Source organism: Pteronotus mesoamericanus, unplaced genomic scaffold (assembly GCF_021234165.1).
Source record: "Pteronotus mesoamericanus isolate MK-2021 breed Mesoamerican mustached bat unplaced genomic scaffold, CSHL_Meso_final contig_27, whole genome shotgun sequence".
NCBI lineage: Eukaryota > Metazoa > Chordata > Mammalia > Chiroptera > Mormoopidae > Pteronotus > Pteronotus mesoamericanus.
In genome coordinates, this window is record NW_026555115.1 from 17,110,780 (window position 1) to 17,133,417 (window position 22,638).

Genomic DNA, 22,638 nt, shown 5'->3' on the forward strand with positions numbered 1-22,638 from the left:
TGTCAGCTTTCTGACAGAGACATGACTACCTAAATGTAGGTATAGGTGGGGGTCTGTTAGCCCGAATCTTTACTTGCTCCAGACTCTATTTGTTCATTTTGCATACATGATGGGAGGCAGGCAGTTAATCAAAGTTGTTCTATGAGTTTTTTCTTTTGGCACTGTGGACCCCTCTCCCCTTCTCTCTTCCAGGTCTTGGGAGGAATATACAGTCTCAAGGTTTTCCTTTTCCCAGCTAGTGGAGATGATACATACAGACTTCCAAGGGCTCCCTGCTTCCTGCGTTATCATAGTTTACTTGTAATTCGGATCACCTGGCAGCCTTATTGGACCAGGCTCAGGATTACTGGGTTAATATATGAGCTTTTGCTTTAGCCTCCTGTATTACATTCTTTGTTAAATTGTAATGGTGAGGGCTCTGCCTTTATTTCCCTTCTGGCTGCTCATTCCATTGTAATAGCCTGACCAGTTTGGTTCAGTTGGTTGGGTGTCCTTCCACAAAGCAAAAGGTCATCAGTTCAGATTTGGCCCTTAGTCAGGGCTCATATGAAATGCAGTTAGGCAATTGTGGGGCAATCGATCATTGAAAGTCAGAATTTTGATGGACTTTATTGCATTTATTTTATGGTTTAGTATTATTTTTATTTTAAATTATGTATGTGGGGAAGGGGAGCACACCATAATCTTTCCAGTGCTGTCTTCACCTGGACCTGTGTTAAGTAAGGGCCAGAGGACTATTCTAGGTCCATTGTTTGATTTAATCCTCCATGACATCTTAAGAAATACATATTGTTGGGCTCCCATTTTTACCCAGATGAGGAAACTGAGGCTCAGAAAGTTTAAACTACTTTTCAAATGCACACAGTGAGTACAGAAAGATTGAGGGTCTGCCGTGAAATCTGTCTGAATCCAGGTGAGGGCCCTTTAGTTAATGTTGGTTCTATAGTTACCTCAGCGGAGTGAGTAACTGGGCAGAGGTTGGGGGAAAGTGCAGGCATCCCCCGGTTTTGGCAGAAGCTGGAACTGAATGGGGCCAACCATGGAAACACAGGGTCTTAATGTGTTTATTCTTTTGATTATTGGTTACATTTTCCTGTTTCTTTGCCTGACTTACAATTTTTGAAGTATGCTAAAAACTGTTTAAAAAAGAATTACAACAACTTAATAGAGACTTCTGGCCAAGATGGAGGCATAGGTAGATACACTTTGCCTCCTTGAACAACAAAAGAAGGACAAAAACCAATTTAAAAACAAAAAAATAACCAGAACTGTCAGAAAATAGAACTGTATGGAAGTCCGACAACAAGGAGTAAGGATGAAACATTCATCCAGACCAGTAGCGGGGTGGGGGAAACAGGCAGACGGGGCAGAGAGGATGTACCACAAGGTGGCAGCTGGAGGACCAAGCAGGTGAGGTTGCAACTGGCAGACCGGGAGGTCCCACATTTGTGTGCAAATAAACTGGAGGACAGCTGGGGAGTGAGACAGCACAATCCAGGGCTCCAGTGTGGGAAAAGAAAGCCTCAAAACCTCTGGCTGAAAACCTGTGGGGGTTGTGGCAGTGGGAGAAACTCCCAGCCTCACAGGAGAGTTTGTTAGAGAGACCCACCCACCTGGGAACCAGCACCAGAAGGGCCCAATTTGCTTGTGGGTAGGGGGAAGTGACTGAAAGCTGGCAGAGAGCCAAGCAAGCAGCATTGTTCCCTCTCTGATCCCTCCCCCACAGACAGCGTCGCAACACAGCGACCTGGGTGGCCCTGACCTAAGCCTCCACCCCTTCCAACATAACAGGCATGCTGAAACAAAGAAATATGGCCCAAATGAAAGATCAAAGCTCCAGAAATAGAACTAAGTGATGAACAGATAGCCAGCCTATCAGAGGCACAGTTCAAAACATTGGTAATCTGGATGCTCAGTGAATTGGTTGAGTATGGTCACAAAATGGAGGGAAGAGTGAAGGCCACGCAAAGTGAAGTAAAGAAAACTATTCAGGGAACCCACAGGAAAGCGAAGGGAACTGGGACTCAAATCAACGATTTGGAGCAGAAGGAAGAGATAAACATTCAACCAGAACAGAACGAAGAACCAAGAATTCGAAAAAAAAAAAAAGTGAGGAGAGGCTTAGGAACCTCTGGGACAACTTTAAACGATCCAACATCCAAATGATAGGGGTGCCAGAAGGAGAAGAGGAAGAGCAAGAAATTGAAAACTTATTTGAAAAAATAATGAAGGGGAACTTCCTCAATCTGGCCAAGGAAATAGACCTCCAGGAGATCCAGGAAGCTCCGAGAGTCCCAAACAAGTTGGACCCAAGGAAGCACACACCAAGGCACATCATAATTACATTACCCAAGATTAGAGATAAGGAGACAATCCTAAAAGCAGCTAGTGAAAAGCAGGTAGTTACCTGCAGAGGAGTTCCCATAAGGTTATCAACTGATTTCTCAAAAGAAACTTTGCAGGCTACAAGGGACTGGCAAGAAATATTCAAAATGATAAAAAGCAAGGACCTACATCCAGGATTACTCTAGCCAGCAAAGCTATCATTTAGAGTGGAAGGGCAGATAAAGTGCTTCCCAGATAAGGTCAAGTTAAAGGAGTTCATCATCACCAAGCCCATATTATATGAAATGTTAAAGGGACTTACCTAAGAAAAAGATGAAGATCAGAACTTTGCATAGTAAAATGATAACAAAACTCACAACTATCAACAACTGAACATAAAAACAAAAATAATAATAAAGTAAACAAACAACTAGAACAGGAACAGAATCACAGAAATCGAGATCAAAGGGGACGGTATGGAGGAGAATGGGGTAAAAGATACAGGGAGTTAAGAAGCATAAGTAGTAGGACCAAAATAAACAGGTGTTGGGAAACATCTCACCTGGTTTCAGGGACTGTAGCTTCGCTGAAAGGCATGAGGGCTTCAAGGCTGGAGCTGAGCAAGGAGGCCTTGGGAAAATAGTCCACTGAGGAGACAAAACCTGTCCCCCTGGCAAAGATGCAGCCCCTGTCTCCCTCACATCACCCTGCTTGGCCCCAGAGGATGGCTGGTTAGTTAATGACGGTTAAGATCTCGCGATTCCAGGGGCAATCTAAGACAGGCACAGTCGCATAGAGGCCATCAGGAAAGAACTTGGGGGACAGGGAGGAGGGGCAAAATGCCCTCACCCCTTGGCTTTGTCATGGCCAGAGTCCTCATTCTATCTGAAGGAAGTCTTAAATCTTGGCTGCTCTGCTCCACCTGCCTGGCTCAGGCTTGAAACAATATTAAAGGCAGGTACAGCCCTAAACTGGATCAGGCGTTTCCCAGGGACAATTAGGCCTGGAAAAGGAATGCATTAAATCCTGTGAAACTTACTTTGCTAAGAATGCCCTGGAGTTAATGAGTACTTAACTCCAGCTGTTTGGGGTCCAAGTATAGAATGTGATCAGTTTCCCAGTTTTCAGGGCCAAATGGGCACCACCCTGTTGACCAGACTCTGACCTGAGGCAAATCTCTGTGTTCCTTCTATTGTTATCTATGTGTACACCAGTAGCAATGGCAGTACTGCCCAATGGATGCATGGGTGGAGGAGTTTGCCCCCTCCTTATTCAGCTCCACCTGCTCCAGTGGACAGGTCACCACCCTGAGGCCTCCATAACTCTCCTGGGGTACCATCGTGGTCCACTAGTGCTCCCTTTGTCTCCCAGTGCCTTTCTCCAGCCCCACAGTGTCCCAATAGCTTCTGTTGGCACACGGAAGGGCTGGAACCATCCCAACTTTAGCCTTTGCCTCTGGGCCTGGTTCCTTCACTGCTGTGGAGGATGCCTGCCCCTCTGCATTAGTTTTTACTACTACCTCCTTTCCCAGCACCACCACAGATGTGTTTGGGCTAAGCCCCCTTTATTCCACCTGCGTGTTGGAGAAATGTCCCTGGTACCAGAAAGAATGAAAGGACTGGGGTTGGTCTCCATGACCACTGGAAGAAAGAAGAATAACTCTGGAACCCCAGTTTTCTAACTCTGGAAATTCCAGCTTCTGCAGGAAGGTACACCAGATGGATTCTACAAGAACCAAGAAGAGCTATCCTTCCTAATCACAGTTGTCTGCATTGCCTGTCTTCTGCCTCCTTCCCCACAGCGCCCTGCCCCCACCACCACCACAAAAAAATATATGGTTCTCCTTGACCTGAAAAAATGTCTATCCAAGTCTGTGAGCTCTCACAGATCATCCTGAGGAATCAAAGAATCGTCATCATCTGAGGGTGCCAAGATGAACCTCAACATTAAAATAATACCTGAAATATGTGTAGGGTTTTTTACACTTACAGAGTGCCTTTACAACTCATTTATTCCTCTCAGCCACATTTGGATAATGAGACAACTCACCCAGAAGCACACAGGTTTTTTTTTTAAAAAAAATGGAAGAACCAAATAACAACAACAACAACAGCAGAATCTGGATTTCTGGTAATCAAAAGAAGGCATGGATTCAGTGAAATTCCAATATATTTTTGGAGGGCTTTTTCTCCCCTTAAATGAATATGTGTGTCTTCAAAAAAAAAAAAAAAAGAAAGAAAAGAAAAGAAAGACAGAAAGAAAAAAGATGTACAAGTCTTTCTAGCAGCTTTATTCGTAATCACCAAACCTGGAAGCACCCAAGATGTCCTTCAAAAGGTGAATGGATACACAAACCATAGGACATTCAGACAATGGAATATTATTCAGTGATAAAAAGAAATGAATTATCAAGCCCCATAAAGACAGGAAGGAAACTTAAATGCATATTACTAATGAAACTAGCCAATCTGAAAGGTTTATACACTATAATTCCAAGTATATGACATTCTGGAAAAGGCAAAACTATAGAGACAGTAGAAAGATCAGTGGTTGCTAGGGACTCAGGGGAAGAAAGGAAGGAATGAGTAGGTGGACGACAGGAGATTTTTAGGACAGTGAAACTATTTTGTATGGTACTGTAATGTTGGATACATGTCATTATACAGTTTTCAAGACTCATACAATGTGCATACACATTGTATGAGCCCTACAATGTGTATGACGGGACTGAGCCCTAACGTAAACTATGGATTTTAGTTCATAATGCATCAATATCAATTCATCAGTTGTAACAAATGCACCATGCCAATTTAAGGTGTTAATAATAGAGGAAATTGGGGGATATGAGGTGGGGTGAATATATGGGAATTCTCTGTACCTTCCATTCAATATTTTTGTAAAAGTAAAACTGTTCTTAAAATGTCTATTAGTATTTTTAACTATGGCAGCCATTCTGTGTGTCCCTCTAGGGAGTGTTTTACTGGTAGAACCTAACCTCATCTTCGGTATCTGGAAGACAAAGTCCTAATCAGGAAAAGGGCCAGCCTCGAGTATGCTGCCAATCTCCTTTTTAGGATATGTGCCAAATTTGGAGGCCTCACGAGTGGGAAACTGAAGAGCAGAGCTTAAAGCTGCCAAAGGGAAGACAACTCTCTGCATCTCTTGGGTCAAGATAGACCAGTCAGGCTCTCAGTCCAAAGCTGACAGCCTCCTATCACACATTTGAAACAAGATAGTGTCTGATTCTAACTAAAGCTACAGTCCAGCTGCATCCCAACTTATTTGTTGATTGAGCCAGAAAGAGAAAACATTTTCTGATAGGAAAGAATATACTATCAAGTTGTTTTGCTTTTGTTTTTTGGAGTTAATGTAATCTGTTTTAAATATATATTTTATTGATTATGCTATTACAGTTGTCCCATTCTTTATCTCCTTTACTCCCCTCCACACTGCTCTGCCTGAACTTCCAGCATTTCCTCACTTAGTTCATGTCCATGGGTTGTGCATATAAGTTCTTTGGCTTCGTCATTTCCTATACTATTCTTAACCTCCTCCTGCCTATTTTGTACCTACTATTTATGCTGCTGATTCCTTGTACTCTTTCCCCCGTTCTCCCCCTTCTCCCTCCCCTCTATTTTACTGTTTGTAGTTTCTGATCTTCATCTTTTTCTTAGGTAAGTCCCTTTAACATTTCATATAATATGGGCTTGGTGATGATGAACTCCTTTAACTTGACCTTATCTGGGAAGCACTTTATCTGCCCTTCCACTCTAAATGATAGCTTTGCTGGCTAGAGTAATCCTGGATGTAGGTCCTTGCTTTTTTATCATTTTGAATATTTCTTGCCAGTCCCTTGTAGCCTGCAAAGTTTCTTTTGAGAAATCAGTTGATAACCTTATGGGAACTCCTCTGCAGGTAACTACCTGCTTTTCACTAGCTGCTTTTAGGATTGTCTCCTTATCTCTAATCTTGGGTAATGTAATTATGATGTGCCTTGGTGTGTGCTTCCTTGGGTCCAACTTGTTTGGGACTCTCGGAGCTTCCTGGATCTCCTGGAGGTCTATTTCCTTGGCCAGATTGAGGAAGTTCCCCTTCATTATTTTTTCAAATAAGTTTTCAATTTCTTGCTCTTCCTCTTCTCCTTCTGGCACCCCTATCATTTGGATGTTGGATCGTTTAAAGTTGTCCCAGAGGTTCCTAAGCCTCTCCTCACTTTTTTTTTTTTTCGAATTCTTGGTTCTTCGTTCTGTTCTGGTTGAATGTTTATCTCTTCCTTCTGCTCCAAATCGTTGATTTGAGTCCCAGTTCCCTTCGCTTTCCTGTGGGTTCCCTGAATAGTTTTCTTTACTTCACTTTGCGTGGCCTTCACTCTTCCCTCCATTTTGTGACCATACTCAACCAATTCACTGAGCATCCAGATTACCAATGTTTTGAACTGTGCCTCTGATAGGCTGGCTATCTGTTCATCACTTAGTTCTATTTCTGGAGCTTTGATCTTTCATTTGGGCCATATTTCTTTGTTTCAGCATGCCTGTTATGTTGGAAGGGGTGGAGGCTTAGGTCAGGGCCACCCAGGTCGCTGTGTTGCGACGCTGTCTGTGGGGGAGGGATCAGAGAGGGAACAATGCTGCTTGCTTGGCTCTCTGCCAGCTTTCAGTCACTTCCCCCCTACCCACAAGCAAATTGGGCCCTTCTGGTGCTGGTTCCCAGGTGGGTGGGTCTCTCTAACAAACTCTCCTGTGAGGCTGGGAGTTTCTCCCACTGCCACAACCCCCACAGGTTTTCAGCCAGAGGTTTTGAGGCTTTCTTTTCCCACACTGGAGCCCTGGATTGTGCTGTCTCACTCCCCAGCTGTTCCTCACCGGTTATCCACATGCATATGTCCTACTGCCTGGACCACCTCACCTGCCTGCCGCATGTCCTCTCCACCTGGCTGCCCATCACTGCCCCTCCTCCCAGTCTGGATGAATGTTTCTTCTTTAACTCCATGGTTGTCAGACTTCCATACCATTCAAATTTCTGGCAGTCTGGTTATTTTTTTTTTTTACATTTGTTGTTCTTTTGGTTGTGCGAAGAGGCAAAATGTATCTACCTATGCCTCCATATTGGCTGGAAGTCCTGCTCCTCTATTAAATATGAATAGAGTACATTTGTGTGGGTCTATTTCTGGACAATTTATTCTGTCCTATTGATCTGTTTGTCTTTTTGTTCACTAATACTGTCCTGAATACTGTAGCTTTATAGTAAGTATGGAAGTCAGATAGTAACAATCTCTAATTTTGTTCTTATTCAATGTTGTGTTTGCTATTATGGGTCTTTTGTCTCTACATATAAACTTTAGATCCATTTTGTCAATATCTATAAAATAATTTGCTGGAATTTCATTTGGGATTGCACTGAATCTACTGTTCAAATTGGTAAGAACTGACATCTTGACAATATTGAATCTATTCATGTAGTGCAATGTCTTTCCATTTATTTAGATCTTTGATTCCTTTCATTAAATTTGTATAGTTTTCTCACATAGGACTTTTACATACTTACATGTAAGATGTATACATAAGTATTTTCATTTGGGGGTATTGATGTAAATGATATTGTTTTAAATTTCAAATTCCAGTAGTCTAGTGCTGGCATATAAGAAAGCAGTTGAAATTTGTATATTAAGTCTATACAAGGTCCAGAAGGTATGTAGATATGTAATATGAAAAGTAGAGACATTTATTGAAGAAGATACAAGATACAAGAAATATATGTACATAGGACAATGACGCCTCAGTCCCCTTCAAAGTAGGTACCCTGGGACCTCACACAATTCTCCCAATTGTCATCAGCTGCCCCATCATATTTTCCTGAATCTTATCAATGGTCTGAAATCTCTTCCCTTTCAAAGGTGATATTAGTTTTGGGAAAAGCCATAAATCACAGGACACCAAGCGAGGCCTGTACGGGGATTGAATCACCTGTTTGGTTTGATGTTTCACCAAAAACTCTGCATGAGACATGATGCATGATTGGGTGCATTGTCATGATGAAACTGCCAATTACCCGTTGCCCATAGCTGCAGCTTTCTGAACCATCCAAATAGTTTCCACAGAGGAATGTTCAAGCTTAACGCAAAATTTGATGCAGATTCGTTGCTCTAATTGCTCAGTCTTTTTTTAATGCATTGGCCACACAGTACTCATGCTCATTCAATGGTGTCTTCTGCCCCAACTAATATAGTGAAGTCATCATTGTTCATGTATGGGCATTCCACTCCACTCCCCTTGACTGCCAGGTTACATCGATGTCACACAAACCGTTCTCATTATGTTAAAAGTATGGCTGTACTTTTTCCGGACAGATCTTTTATCCTGCAACCTTGCTTTAATTCCTTATTTATTCCAGGAGGGCTTTGTTGTGGTTGTTGTGGTTGTTGTGGGATTTTCTACATAGGCAGTCTTGCCATCTGTGAACAAAGAACGTTTTACTTCTTCCTTCCTAATCTGTGTACTTTCCACATCCTTTCTTTTCTTTTCTTTTTTTTAATCCTCACCCGAGGATATGTTTATCGATTTTAGAGAGAAAGGTGGGAAGGGGCGGGGGGGGGGGGAGAGAGAGATAACATCAATGTGAGAAACACTGATAGGTTGCCTTCTGTATGTGCCCCAACTGAGGATCAAACCGGCAACCTAGGTATGTGCCCTGACCGGATATCAAGCCCTCAACCTTTTGGTGTATAGGATGACACTCCCACCAACTGAGCCAACTGGCCAGAGCATTTCCATTTTCTTGACATTCCTTGTTTATTGCATTATCTAGGACTTCCAGTATGATGTTGAATAAGAATAGTAAGAAAGAACATCTTGCTTTGATCCTGATCTTAATGGGGAAGCACCTGGTTTCTCAAAGTTAAGTATGTCATCTTTAGTGTTTTTTAATGTTATTTATCAAGTTAAGAACGTTCCCCCAGTTCCAGTGTGTTGAGAGTTTTCATCATGAATGAGTGTTGAATTTTGTAAAATGCGTGTGTATCTATAAATACAATCATGTGATTTTTCTTCTTGAGGTTGTTGATTGGATAAACTACATTAATGTATTTTCAAATGTTGAACCAAGCTTGCATAACCTGGAATCAATTCCACTAGGTCATGGTTTATAATTCTTTTTATGCATTATTGAATTTGCTAATATTTGTTAATATTTTGCCAATAATTTTTTCATCTCGTTTATGAGAAATACTGGTCTGTAGTTTTTTATTCTTGTAATGCCTCTATCTAGTTTTGGTATTGGGTGTTTTTGGCCTCCTAAAATGAGTTAGGAAGTATTCCTTTTGCTTTTATTTTTGGGATTTTGCAGAATGTTTGGTAGAATTTACAAGTGAACCCATCTGTGCCTGGTGCTTTCAGTTTTGGAAAGTTATTAATTATTGATTCAATTTCTTCAGATATTGGCCTATTGAGATTATATATTTCTTCTTGTGTGAGTTTTGGTGGCTTGTGTCTGTCAAGGAATTGGTCCATCTCATTTAGGTTATCAAGTATGTGAGTATAGAGTTGTTCATTGTATTCCTTTAATATCTTTTTAATGTTCTTGGAGTCAATAATGGTGGCTGGCCTTACTTTCATTTTTGATATTAGTTATTTGTGTCTACTGTTTTTTTCTTTGTTAACTTGGCTAGAAGCTTATCAATTTTATTGATCTTTTCAAGAACTAGCTTTTGGTTTTCTCTATTGCCTGTTCTCAATTTCATTAATTTCTGCACTGATTTTTATTTTTCTTCTGCTTACTTTGTATTTAACACACTCTTCTTTTTTTCTCTAGTTTCCTAAGGTGAAAGCTTAGATTGCTGACTTTATGTCTCTTTCATTTTCTATATATTTCATAAATTATGTATTCAGTGCTCTAAGTTTCCCTCTAATATGGCTTTTGCTGCATCCCACATATTTTAATGTTTTCATTTTCATTTAGTTGAAAATGTTTTAAAATTTCCCTTGAGACTTGTTATTTGACCCTTGTTTTATTTAGAAATGTGTTGTTTGAAGTCCATATATTTGGGGTTTTCCAGCTATTTGTTATTGATTTCTAATTTAATCTAATCATGGTCCAATAGCAGACATTGTATGACTTCTATTCTTTTAAACTTAAAGGATGTTCTATGGCCAAGAATGTAGTTTATCTTGGTGAATATTCCATGTGAGCTTGTGAAGAATGAATCTATAGATGTCAATTTGGTTTACTTGATTAATGATGTGGTTCAGTTCAACTATGTTCTTAATGATATTCTGCATACTGTCAATTACTGAGAAGAGTGTTGAAATCTCCAAATAATGGATTTGTCTATTTCTCCTTGCATTTCTATCAGATTTTGACTCATATTTTGACACTCTGTTGTTAGGTGCATACATATTAAGTATTGCTATGTCTTCTTAAAATTGACCCCTTTATCATTATGTAACGTCTCTCTAACCCTGATAATTTTTCTTGCTCTGAAGTCTGCTTTCTCTAAAGTTAAAACTAGTCCAGCTTTCTTTTGATTAGTGTTAGCACAGTGTGTTTTTCTCTATCATTTTACTTTTAATCTGTCTTGATACTGAAAGATTTTTTTCTATTCATTTCCCTTGTTCATTGTTTAATTTTCCCTTCCAATATTTTTCTACATTCTCTAATTTTGAGCATTTTATATATTGATATAATTTCCTCTTTTCTACTTTCTTAGCATATCATTTACACTTAAAAAACTTTTATTTCATTATTTTTATGGCCATTTATTATTCATATTTTTGGGTTTTATTTTATTCATCTTCTTTTTAAAGAAGACCCTTTAACATTTCTTGTAACACTGGTTTGTAGGTGATGAACTCTGGTAGGTTTTTCTTGTCTGGGAAGCTCTTTATCTGTCCTTCAATTCTAAATAAAGCTTTGCTGGATAGAGTAATCTTGGTTTAAGTCCTTGCTTTTCATCACTTTTAATGTTTCTTGCCAATCCCTTCTGGCCTGAAATATTTCTGTTGGAAAATCAGCTAGCAGTCTTCTATAGGTAAATGTTTTTCTCTTGCCACTTTTAAAATTCTTTGTTTAACCTTTGGCATTTTAATTATAATGTGTTTTGGTACGGTCCTCTTTGGGTTCATCTTCTTTGGGCAGTTTTGTCATTTTTTGCAAATGGGTGTTCAATGTCTTGCTCTACTTCTTCTTGTGGCACCCACATGATGCAACACTTCAAGTTGTCCCAGAGGCTTCTTAAACTATCCTGTTTTTAAAATCTTCTTTCTACTGTTCTCTGTTCTATTGTAATTGTGTTCTGCTTCTTTATCTTCCAAACTGCTGATGTGATTGTTTCACCTACTGTACTGTTGATTCCCTGTAATTTATTCTATATTTATGTTATCCTTCATTTCTGACCGGTTCTTTTATACGGTTTCCATGGTCTTTTTTTATGCCGTTTAAGTTCTCACTTAAGTTTCTTGAACATCTTTACAACCATTGTTTCTGATCTCTGTGTCTGGTAGTTTGCTTGCCTCCATTTCCTTTAGTTCTTTTTCTGGAGATTTATCCTGTTCTCTCATTTGAGACCTGTTTCTTTGTCTCCTTATTTTGGCTGCTTCCCTGCTTGTTTCTATGTATGAGATATAGCTGCTACGTCTCCCGGACTTGGTAGACTGGCCTTATGTAGTAGGTTTTCAGTAGTGCCAAGTGGCACAGGCTCCCCAGTAAACCGAGCCGGGCACTCCAGGTTACTCCATGTGGGCTGTGTGCACCCTCCTCTTGTAGTTGAGACTTGATTGCTGTTGGGGCAGCACTGGGAGAGATTGACCCATTGGGAGATCTGTGAGGGCTGGCTGAAACTACAGAGGAGGAGCTGCTGTGCAGATGCCCATCCTATGGAGCAGGACTTTGGTGCCTGCCAAGTCTGCCACTTGAGTGTGTCCCTCGTGGAGGTCTGAAGCTGTCCACCAGGTGCACTGGCTCTGGGCCCTTCCTGGAGATGCAAGATCAACCCCTGCCTGTGCCCTGCCCAAGAACACCTGGCACCAGCTACAGAGCAGTTTTCAAAGGGCTACTACTTGTGCTGGGCTTGGATTTGCCCCAGAGAGGTCAAGCTGTGATCCAAGGCCAACTGCCACTAGTGTCACGCCTGGGGCCACTTAGCAAGAGGTAGGAGGTACACCGAGGCCAGAAGCTGCTTGAGAGATTTTAGGTAAGTCTGAAATCATGAAGCAAGAGAGGACATTTGTACGGAAAAAGCCCCTGGAAATGGCTTGGGTGTGCCTACAAATTGGGTGAGGCAGTGTCTCAGGGAATCACCAGGAGGGACTTAAGTGTTAGCCAGGTTGATGGAGACTCAGATATGGTGCCTGCCTGACAGCCATGTGGGGAAGGCTCAGCAAAGGAACAATGGCCTCTGCCAGTACTTATACCTGGGAAAAAGTTGCCCCCTACCTTCATCCTGAACCCAGAAATTTTCTCTCCAGTTTTCCAAGGCACTTTTCCAACTACTGCCCTAGTGCTGGAGCTCAGAGTGAATGAATCTGAGTTAAGTCCATGTGTAGGACCTTTAGGAGGAACTCCCGGGACTCCAGCAGCTGTACGTCTTACTCAGCCACAACCCCCACTGGTTTTGTCAGAAATTATGGCAACTTATTTTCCAGGCGTGGGCTGGGGATTCTGATATGGGTCTGGGACCTCTTGATCCTGAGGAGGGACCTCTGCAGTTGATATATCCCTCCCAATCCTTAAAAGCCATGTGTGCACGTGGGACCAGCCCATTCAGTATCTCTGCCTCTCCAACCAGTCTCCATGTTTTTTTTCTGTATATCTATAGTTATAGGACTTGTATTCAGCTAGGTTTCAGGTGGTTTTGAATGATGGCTTTCTGTAGTTTAGTTGTAATTCTGATGTGGTTGTGTGAGGACATGAGTACTCTTTACCTACACTGCCATCTTGACTGAAAGCCTACTCCAATTTCTATCAGAGTAGAACTTCTGTAATTAAAGCTAATGACTGATTCTTTCATTTAGTAATCTGGACTAATCAGAGTTTTCTAATTAAACCTGCAGACTATTAAAATAACTTAAAAAGTATCCCCAAAATAGAATACAGTTGTAGATTATAATGATCTCTAGCTCAACTGCCTGATTGCAATAAGCAATTGATATAGTGATGCTAAATTACATCCACATTTCCTCTAGGACAGTATTTCTCAATCTTTTTTTCATTATAATATCCCCAAAGGAGACAACTGAAATTTAAATTTCAGACATATCTTTACTTCATTTTATTGTGCTTTAGATATCACTCCCCTCCACCACCACCAACAAAACAAAGGTTTGTGGCGACACTGTATGTGCAAGTTTATCAGTGCCATTTTTCTAGTATTTGCTCACTTAGTGTGTCACATTTTGGTAATTCTTGCAATATTTCAAACCTTTTCAGTGTTGTATTTATTATGATGATCTGTGATCAGTGAACTTTGAAAAATCGTTCATGAAAGGAAGTTAACCAATGCAACAAACTTCATTGTTGTCTTATTTTTTAAAATTGCCAGTTACCACAACCTTCAGCAACCACTACCATTATCAGTCAGCTGCCATCAACATAAGGCAAAGACCCTCCACCAGCACAAAGGCTCAGGAGATAGTTAGCAATTTTTAGCAATATTGGATTTTTAAATTAAGGTATGCATTGGTTCTTAACACAATGCACAGCTAACAGACTATACTGTAACAAATTTTATATGTACTGGGAAACCAAAAAGGTCATGTGACTCCTTTATTGCAATATTCGCTTTATTGGGATGGCATGACACTGAACCTGCAACCTCTCCTCGGTGTGCCTATAATTAAAATCAAATAATGAAAATTTCCCTAACAAGATACTAAAAATAATTTTGTTGGTAGGTCGTTTTAACCCCAACTAGGATATTGCAGTCCAATTCTGACAATTGGGAGTTAACATTAGACCTCACAGGCTTAAGGGCTCAGTCCCCCAACACGATTGTCCCCATTCAGATGCCAGCTGCAAGTGGAGTCCACTTCTGGCTGATTACAAATCTAAGGGTTCCCATAATCCCCTCATGTCCAAGTATTCACTGAAATGACTCACAGAAATCAGGAAAGTACTATATTTTTAGTATTATAAAGGATTCAAATTTAGGGGGTCCAGCTAAATGAAGACACATAGGGCGAGGTCTGGAAAAAGACACAGAGCTTCCACACCGTTTTGGTGGAATCAAGGCATGTCACCATCTCAGCACATCAGTATGTTCACTAATCAAAAAGTTCCACTGAGCTTTGGCATCCAGAATTCTTAAGTGGGGCTTCACTATTTAGGCACAGCTAATTAAATCATTATCCACATGACTGAATGACTGGATTCAATCTTTCGCACCTCGCAGGTTAGGCCTGCCTGAAGTCCCAACTCTGTAAAACAGACCTCTAGGGTCTTTCTGGTGACCAGACCCCATCCTAAAGCTATACAGGAACACACCATGGGTCACTTCATTAGAATCAGAGACATTCCTATTACCCAGGAAACCCAAGGGTTTTAGATGCTCCTAGTCAGGAACCCAGGGCAGGCCAAATTCTTTATGATATTATAGTAAGGTAGAGCTGCACTTTGAAAGACCATAAACTACTCTAAGCTGTTTTGTTTTTTTCTCAATCACCAAGAACCAATTTTTGCCCCCCACGAAAAATGTAACCCTCTAACACAATGAAGAGACAGTCTCCCAAAACCAGACTGTTAATTTTTATTGTGTAAAGTTTATAGAAGTATGACTAGTATTCCTCTGTACAAAGTACACAACAAATGGTTTTAAATACAGAGAGAAATGCACGTCCTATGACAATATTTGATACAAGCTGAACCATTTACAGATACACTAAAAAAATTTAAAATATCTTCTTTCTCCAAAGAGTCCATTGCGCATTTCTTAGAGCAAAGATGGGGACATATCCCAGGCAAGGTCACAAAGGCATTTTATTGCCTTCGATGCTGATTTTCACTGCATGTGCAGATCTGCTTTTTTTCCTGATATCTGTGAACTTTCTCATCTGTTTATCCAGACGACTGATACCCTTCTTGGAGGTCCCCTGAAACTTAAAGTGGGTTAAAAATTAAAGAGCAATTATTGATATACATACATCTAATTTTGTCTTTCACCTTCTTTTATCTTAAAGTTAGTGGTTAGAAGAGCTCCTAGCTCTGAAATAACCAGAATATGCTTTGTTGACCTCAGGGACACCACCACATGCATGGAGCAATGTTAGAAAACATACTGAACTCAGTGAAGAATAATTTTGTCGTCTGTGGCTTATTGGTAAATTTTGCCTCAGTCCATGGAAATTTCCTAAATAACAGAAAGGAGGAAAAACTGAAACTATGATTCCCCCAATCCCATCAGATTACATTTTGACTGTATGCTTTTCCCTTTACCAAATGTAGAACTGACCACTTGACATACATGCTTTCAAACAGTGCTGGTATAAGGAATGATGATCTTCTAAGGCAAAGAAAGTCATCTGAGAAAAAGCCTTAAATATGATGAACAAGGTCAGAGGTTAGCAAAGTAAACCTATGAAGAGCTGGATCTCTGGTTTCCCACTTGGGTGAACCCCTGCTCTGCCTCAGCAGGTTCTGTGACTCTGGGCAAATCATGCCCCTAGTCTGTATTCTTTCCAGGACTGCTGGGAGAAGTAAATGAGAAAATACTGTCAGAAGCACAGAGGATGGCACATACTAGTATTATTACTACTTTGCAATCAATTAAATTTATGTTAAATAAGTGTATTTGACACAAAAAGAAAATTAACTCTCTCAATCCAAGGGGCTTCCTACTTCTTACATCTCTGCTTGCTTGCCCTTTATGTTTAAAAGTTTGGTTGTCAGGTCATTTCTTTTACATTTTGAAAAGACTGCATGTTTTAAAAAAGATGTTCCAAGAAGTCAACACCTTTTAGAAATGCTGAAAAGGCCTGACATTTATATCAAAGATCAGGGTGAACTCTTCTTGCTGACTCTAGTGCTGCTAACAGTTCCAACCTTTAAGAATGTTGAGCCCTGGCCAGTGGTGGCTCAGGTGGTTGTGGCGCCATCCCATATACTCAAAGGAGCCTCCCTAGTCTATCCCACCTCTGGAATCAACTCCACACTCAGGTATTAGCAAGAAATTCTACAAGAGTTTCAGTGTTCTGAAATAAGAGTCATGTTGATCATCAACCCCAGATTTTCTAGGAATATCCCAATTCTAAATATTTTATATCAATTTTAATACATTTAATACTTGACACTGAGTTAGCATAAAAATTCATTATCAAAGGAGAAAGAGCTGTGCTACCATCCCCCTATTGAACACCCCCTTGAAGGAAGAGGGGTGGAAAGATGGAGAGAGGGAACTTTTGAACATCAGCCATCTGACCTTGGAAACCAGAGTTCAAATACTCCAGACTTCCTGAAGAATCCAAAATATCTGACTTCTTTTCAGACAGTGCGCCCTGATTTATAGTACGTGTAGTCAGTCCACACTGGAAGCCTTACGTGCTCACATCTCTGCCAACTGCCCAACTCCCAGCAGTTCAACATACCAGCCTGGATTTCTCCTTGCTCACTCTCAGGACATACTCTACAGTCTGAGCCCTCTCATCCTAGCAACTGAAATACACACACCCAGGCCAGGTAGTGTTGATCTATTACTAGCTACAGCTTGCAGACTTGTCCTGCCAGATGCCTAGTCACCTCAAGCCTGAAAACACACAGAAAATGCTGAATTCAATGACTTCTCTTCTGATTCATCAACTTTATACCACTCCATTAGGACAGTAAAAGTGTAATCAGTGAACAGTTTTACCAGTGAAAAATCAAAAGTAGCCTTAAAGATCAGCAAGATGGGTTTGCTTAAAAAAATTATGATACAACTGTATCCCAACATAGTATTATGTCACTGAAGAATGGTTACTAAAAAGAATTTTTACCATGCTAAGTAAAAGACAAACTCAATAATGAATAAAGTATGATCAGGATTTTGCTTAAGAGTTCAAAAAACACAAAACCAGTAATAATGTTTATGCATGCATATAAAAAGGACCAAAAAGAAGTAACCTGAAATGTTAATATCAAGATTTGGTGGATTAACAAGTGACATTAATTTTATTTGTGCTTTCTCTATTTAAAAGTTTACATAAAAACATGGATTGCTTTTGTCATTTTAATGTTATTTTAAAGCCCTCTATGGAATAAATCAACATATAAACATACAATGCAGTTTAGGTTACTGCATTATTTAGGAGAGAAAACCAGAAACTCGAGAGAAATGAATAAACAAGTTATATATTCACATGATGCACTATATATATGCAGCTGTTGTTAACGATAAATCTGTAAGGTGATTTAATGAGAAGTGATTAAAATTATATAGAGCATAATTTTAATTAAAGTAGCAAAAGAAAAAAGGGCAAAAAATACAACGAAGTGCTTTTGAATAGTGGGTGATTTTTCTCTCCACCACCTCACATATTTCTACAATTATAATATGAAAAACTAACTTTGAAGCATTATTGTAGACACATTTAACACATCAAAATTGTTAACAGTGGTGACTTAGAGGAAGAGCAGGACTTTGGGAATGAAGTTATTCTCGTGTTTTATGTTTACTTATATTAAAAATAAAAATGACAGACATGGGAGGGCAAAAGTAGGTTTACAGTTATGACTACATGAAACAGAATTTATTCTAGTATTTTATTTATTACTGTATTATTTTCCATACAAACAACTGCAAACTTACTTTTTTCCCTCCCCTGTATAAAACAACACTTTCACTTGAAAGCCATTTATTCATTCTAATTATCTTATTGGACAGCATGTTTTCTATTAATACTCGCTAGTGCCAGTGCAACGTGAAAGCTCCAAGTGAATATGCAAGAAATCTTTCTGAGCAGGGAAACAGTGCCAGGCAGCTTAAAGATAATATACTGAAATGTAAAATGGGACCACCTGCCCCAAAACATTGTATTTTTTTCAAAGAGCTCAATAATCCAGACTCAGACCTAGTGAAATACCAGCACATTACGATGCTGGGAGTCGTCGAGAATGAAGAAAAGGAACTCTACTAGAAGTTCCCTCTCCCCATGCTAGTCACTTATCTGCTCCAGCAAAAGGCTAGGTCACCTCTTCCCACCACCCTATCACCCACAGGAAAGACAGGACCAGAACTATCAACAATAGCAGACAAGTGTATGCCCTCAGGATAAAAGGCAGGATTCCAAAGTAGACTGGCCGCACAGTTTGTTTATAACATTTCTTTTGCCACACTATGTATATAGAATTACTGTATATAGTAATTCTTAACTCTCACAAGTATGTGTGTTAGGGAAGAGAAAATATGAAAGAGGGAAAAAAAGAGGGAAGAGATAATGAAAAAAGTAAAGATAAAAAGAACAGGGGTGCTTGGAGGAAGAGAAGGGATATCAAGGGACAAGGATATGAATAAAAGAAAAAAAGGGAAACATGTATGAAGAACACATGGATGGAGCCAAGGTGGGGAGGGATTGAGGGAGGGAGGTGGGGTGAGAGGTGCGGGGGAAAGTGGTGGCGGGTGAATGGAGACCAATGTATTTGAACAATAAAAATAAAAGAACACAAGTGTATAAATTGCAAAAAAAAAAAGAAAAAGAAAAAGAAAAAGGGAAGAAAGTACAGATGAAGAAGTCTGAGGCACTGAACTAGTGCTCTTCTACCCTTCTTTTGTTCTCAACAAATAAGAAAGTATGCTTTGTTTTGTTAGTAGTTTCAGAGCAAAGTGAAGTGGTAGGAAGGTGAGTGTAATCCAGGGAAGTAGCTACCAAAGTGAAGGTCATGAAGATGTCACAAAAGGTATGCAGCATGCTCAGACTCTCTAAAGATATAGTGCAACAAAGGTGCTCTCTTAAATCCAGAGCACAGTAGGTCAGTGAGACTAGTTTTATGAATGTTCCAAAGTCTTTTTCATTTCCAACCACATAGTGAACATGTATTAACAAAATTTATCTCCTAAATATTCTGTGTCAGGCTTCATGCAATGAGTCCTCAAATGCATGTTACTGAGCCACTGATAATAGGAAAACAAACCAACTCCCTCCGAGAAGCAACTAAACAGTTTACATGCCTGTAATATAGACCACTATGGTTCTAGGCCCTAACAAAAGCCTTTTTAATAAAAATGGGAATCAGTCAAGAAGACCAAAATACTTATCAGGGAAGTAATTATCTGTTGGTCTCTAGGATACCAACAAAGAAGAGAACTTCGTATCAATTTCTAAACACTCAGGAGGATCTAAGTGGCAGTAAGTGCCTGTTAGGGTCATTGTTTCAGAAACCAAAAGAAGGCCTCGCCTTGTCTGGTTAAGCAAGCATACCCACACTTGTATTCCCTTTAGCTCCTGAAAATTCAAGCCCACGCACAGAGCATGCCTCCTTGGGGATACCTCCTGGATACACTCGGGTAGAGCCAAGACTACAGGGGCATCCTGTTGCCTTCAATGCTGAACTTGACAGCATGGTGCACTCTGCTGAGTCGTTTCTGTTCTGCAAATCGCCTCTTATGCTTTTCCAATCGGTTTAGGCCCTTTTTAAGAATACCAGGCTAGAAACAGTGGTTGGAACGGAGAATAAAAAAAGATTAATGAAAAGCAATGATGATCACCGAGCAGTATTCACAGGGAAGACAGAGGAAGTGTCTACCCTAAATATTTCATAAAAGAATTCCTAAAGCAGTTGAAGAGAAAGGGAAGGGACACTGCCAAGGTTCTGATTCTCATGGCTCTAAAAAAAAAAAAAAAAAAAGACTATATCAAAACATAGGCTCCAGGATTCAGCTGAAATAAAGGGATAAGTAAGAAAAAAAAACTTCTTGACTTGATAATGTTGCTTTAAGTCTGAAGTAAAGCTCATCAGCAAAGAATGATCTGGCTTGATAAAAGAGCAGGAAACAGCTCTCTTAAAATCAGTTAAACTTCAAGAGCAGTTAAAGGTTATTAAACAGGAGGTAAAAGACAAAACAGTATTGTGCATTTGCAATCCACCTTGCTATTCCCTTGCTTGCTTACCCTGGATGACTCCATCTCCACATTCCATTTAGGCCTGACCACATAGTCCTTGTTGGAGGGCATGGGCACCCTGGCACGGGCACAGAATCCAGGATCTCCTGGTCTGAGCGCCCTGAGAATGAGAAGAGCATGCTGCTTACATAACCAACCACAGCTGGGCCCATCCTCCTCAGATACACACTTGCTGCAAACCTCATCTGCGCTCCCAAGGTTACCCAACACACCCCTCCCACTGTCTGTGCCAGCTGGCCTCATCATCACTCACATTACTGCATGGATTCCTCAACTTCCCTCCCAGGGAAGGAAGCTTCCTCCTCTCCTTTTTTAGGGAACACCATCATCTCAACTCCTTAGGTTGCAAGTCTTCAAATCTTGCCAACTCCTATCCAACTAAGTCACCTACTCCTGGCAATATTCCCCCTGCAAAGTTTCTCAACCTTTTGTTTCCCCATTACTGTCTCAGTTTAACTGTGTCACTGCCTTCAGTTAATCCCCTCCATCCCATCCTATACCACACCAACATCGGCATTCTGAATCAAATCTGATGACTTCATGTCCATGCTTAAACACTTTCTATGGAATCATGGAGAAGTGAAAATTCTTCATCTTGATTTAAAGCTGTTCAAAATTTGATCCACATCTATATTTCCAACATTATCTTCCACCATCTCGGGCACTAAACTACTGCCCAACCACTCTAGTCCACTTGCCATTCCTCAAACAGGCCTTCCATATACTTACCCCACCTCTTGGCTTAAGCTCTCCCTTTGTCTATAATCCCTCTAAGACTTGGTGAGAGCACGGACTATGTTTTATTCAGTTTTGTATGCCCAGAGCTTAATGCAGAAGTCTAGTACATAGCAAGCATCTAAAACCTTTATTGAATAAACGATTTCACAATCTTCCCTACGTCCTCCAGAGCATCCAATACAATGCTTTGTGGATATTCAATGAACGTTAAGCTGAAAAATCATCCCTCGTAAGTGCGAACATACATCATTTCATTTCTTTTTTTCTTTTTTCTTTTTTAAAAACAAAGCAGCAAAAAAAGAACATTCTCTAGATAGGCTAACAAAAAAACTAATACAAAACCCTTACTTCTCCTCTCCTGTCAGCACCTTTTCCAGGTCTCTTCTAGGTGTCTGACCACCAGTGCTGGGAAAAAAGCAATCAATGAAATATTAGTAAATGTTAGAATCTTATAATAGCTTTGTAAGAAAAAAAGAACAAAGTGAAATATCACACTTAGACCATAATTAAGACCCTTCTCTCCCAAAAAATAATTCCTAGTCTTGCATACCAGGTTTCATTATGGGAGAATGGTAACTGCCACATATATAACTAATGACTTTGCCATCCTGGATACGACTGTATCCAGTTTATTGATACAAACTGAACCAATATTTTTTTCTCTTAAGAATTTGGAAATGGACCCTGGCTGGTATGGCTCAGTGGACTGAGTGCCAGCCTGCAAACCAAAGGGTCACCAGTTAAATTACCAGTCAGGGTGCATGCCTAGGTTGCAGGCCAGGTCCCCAGTAGTGGGTGGGCAAGAGGCAACCACACATTGATGTTTCTCTCCCTCTCTTTCTCCTTCCCCTTTCTCTAAAAATAAATGAATAAAATCTTTAAAAAAAAAAAAAGAATTTGGAAATGGGACTGAGAAAGACATAGTTTTTTCTGCCAACGGCTGGAACAAGAAAAGCAACCGTTAGAACTGTGGCAGAGGCCATATTCCATCAAATCAAGCCAGGAGAGTCTGGGAGGGGGTGTAGACTTACACACTATTCCACATAAATTAAGAGGTTATTATGAACTACACAGACACATCAAGCTAAGAGGGAAAGACAAAATCCTATCATTGTAGGTTTCCCAATGCTCTCATTTGCAAAAAAGCTGAGTTATAGCAACAATAACATTCACTCCACTTACTCATACCTGTTCCCTCCTACCTGCTCATTCTTCGTCGTTGAGGCATTTGTTCTAGGTCTCTCTGCTCCCTTTCTTCTCTTGTCATTCCTTTGTAGTTTGAGGTAAGACCAAATATAGGCCGAGACCATTCATCTGCAACAAGGGAAAATCAATTATTTAGCCCATAAAGTATTATTCCTTCTACCACTACTTGAAATATCAACACCCTAGTGTTATGTTATATCTGGGTATTTAGAATATTCTTTCCTTAAAGATACCATTCTTTCAGGACCATATCTATAACATGTAATCATGAGGTATCTGACTCACTTTGACA

The 22,638-nt window shown here is 40.1% G+C and overlaps 1 protein-coding gene across 5 annotated transcripts in view; it reads right to left on the minus strand.

Moving 5' to 3' along the window:
* Positions 1-15,041: 15,041 nt before the first annotated feature.
* IWS1 (interacts with SUPT6H, CTD assembly factor 1) overlaps positions 15,042-22,638 on the minus strand; it is a 47,751-nt gene continuing 40,154 nt past the window's right edge. For 4 of the 5 annotated variants that reach the window (XM_054575054.1, XM_054575053.1, XM_054575052.1 and 1 more), the window contains exons 11-14: positions 22,343-22,454; positions 21,489-21,545; positions 20,391-20,502; positions 15,042-15,407 (exon numbers count right to left, since the gene is read on the minus strand). In XM_054575054.1, the coding sequence (XP_054431029.1) occupies positions 15,276-15,407; positions 20,391-20,502; positions 21,489-21,545; positions 22,343-22,454 (413 nt within the window). In that variant the 3' untranslated portion in view covers positions 15,042-15,275. Of the gene's footprint in view, positions 15,408-19,769; positions 19,928-20,390; positions 20,503-21,488; positions 21,546-22,342; positions 22,455-22,638 lie in introns of all 5 variants that reach the window. The other variant, XM_054575051.1, reaches the window with a different exon arrangement.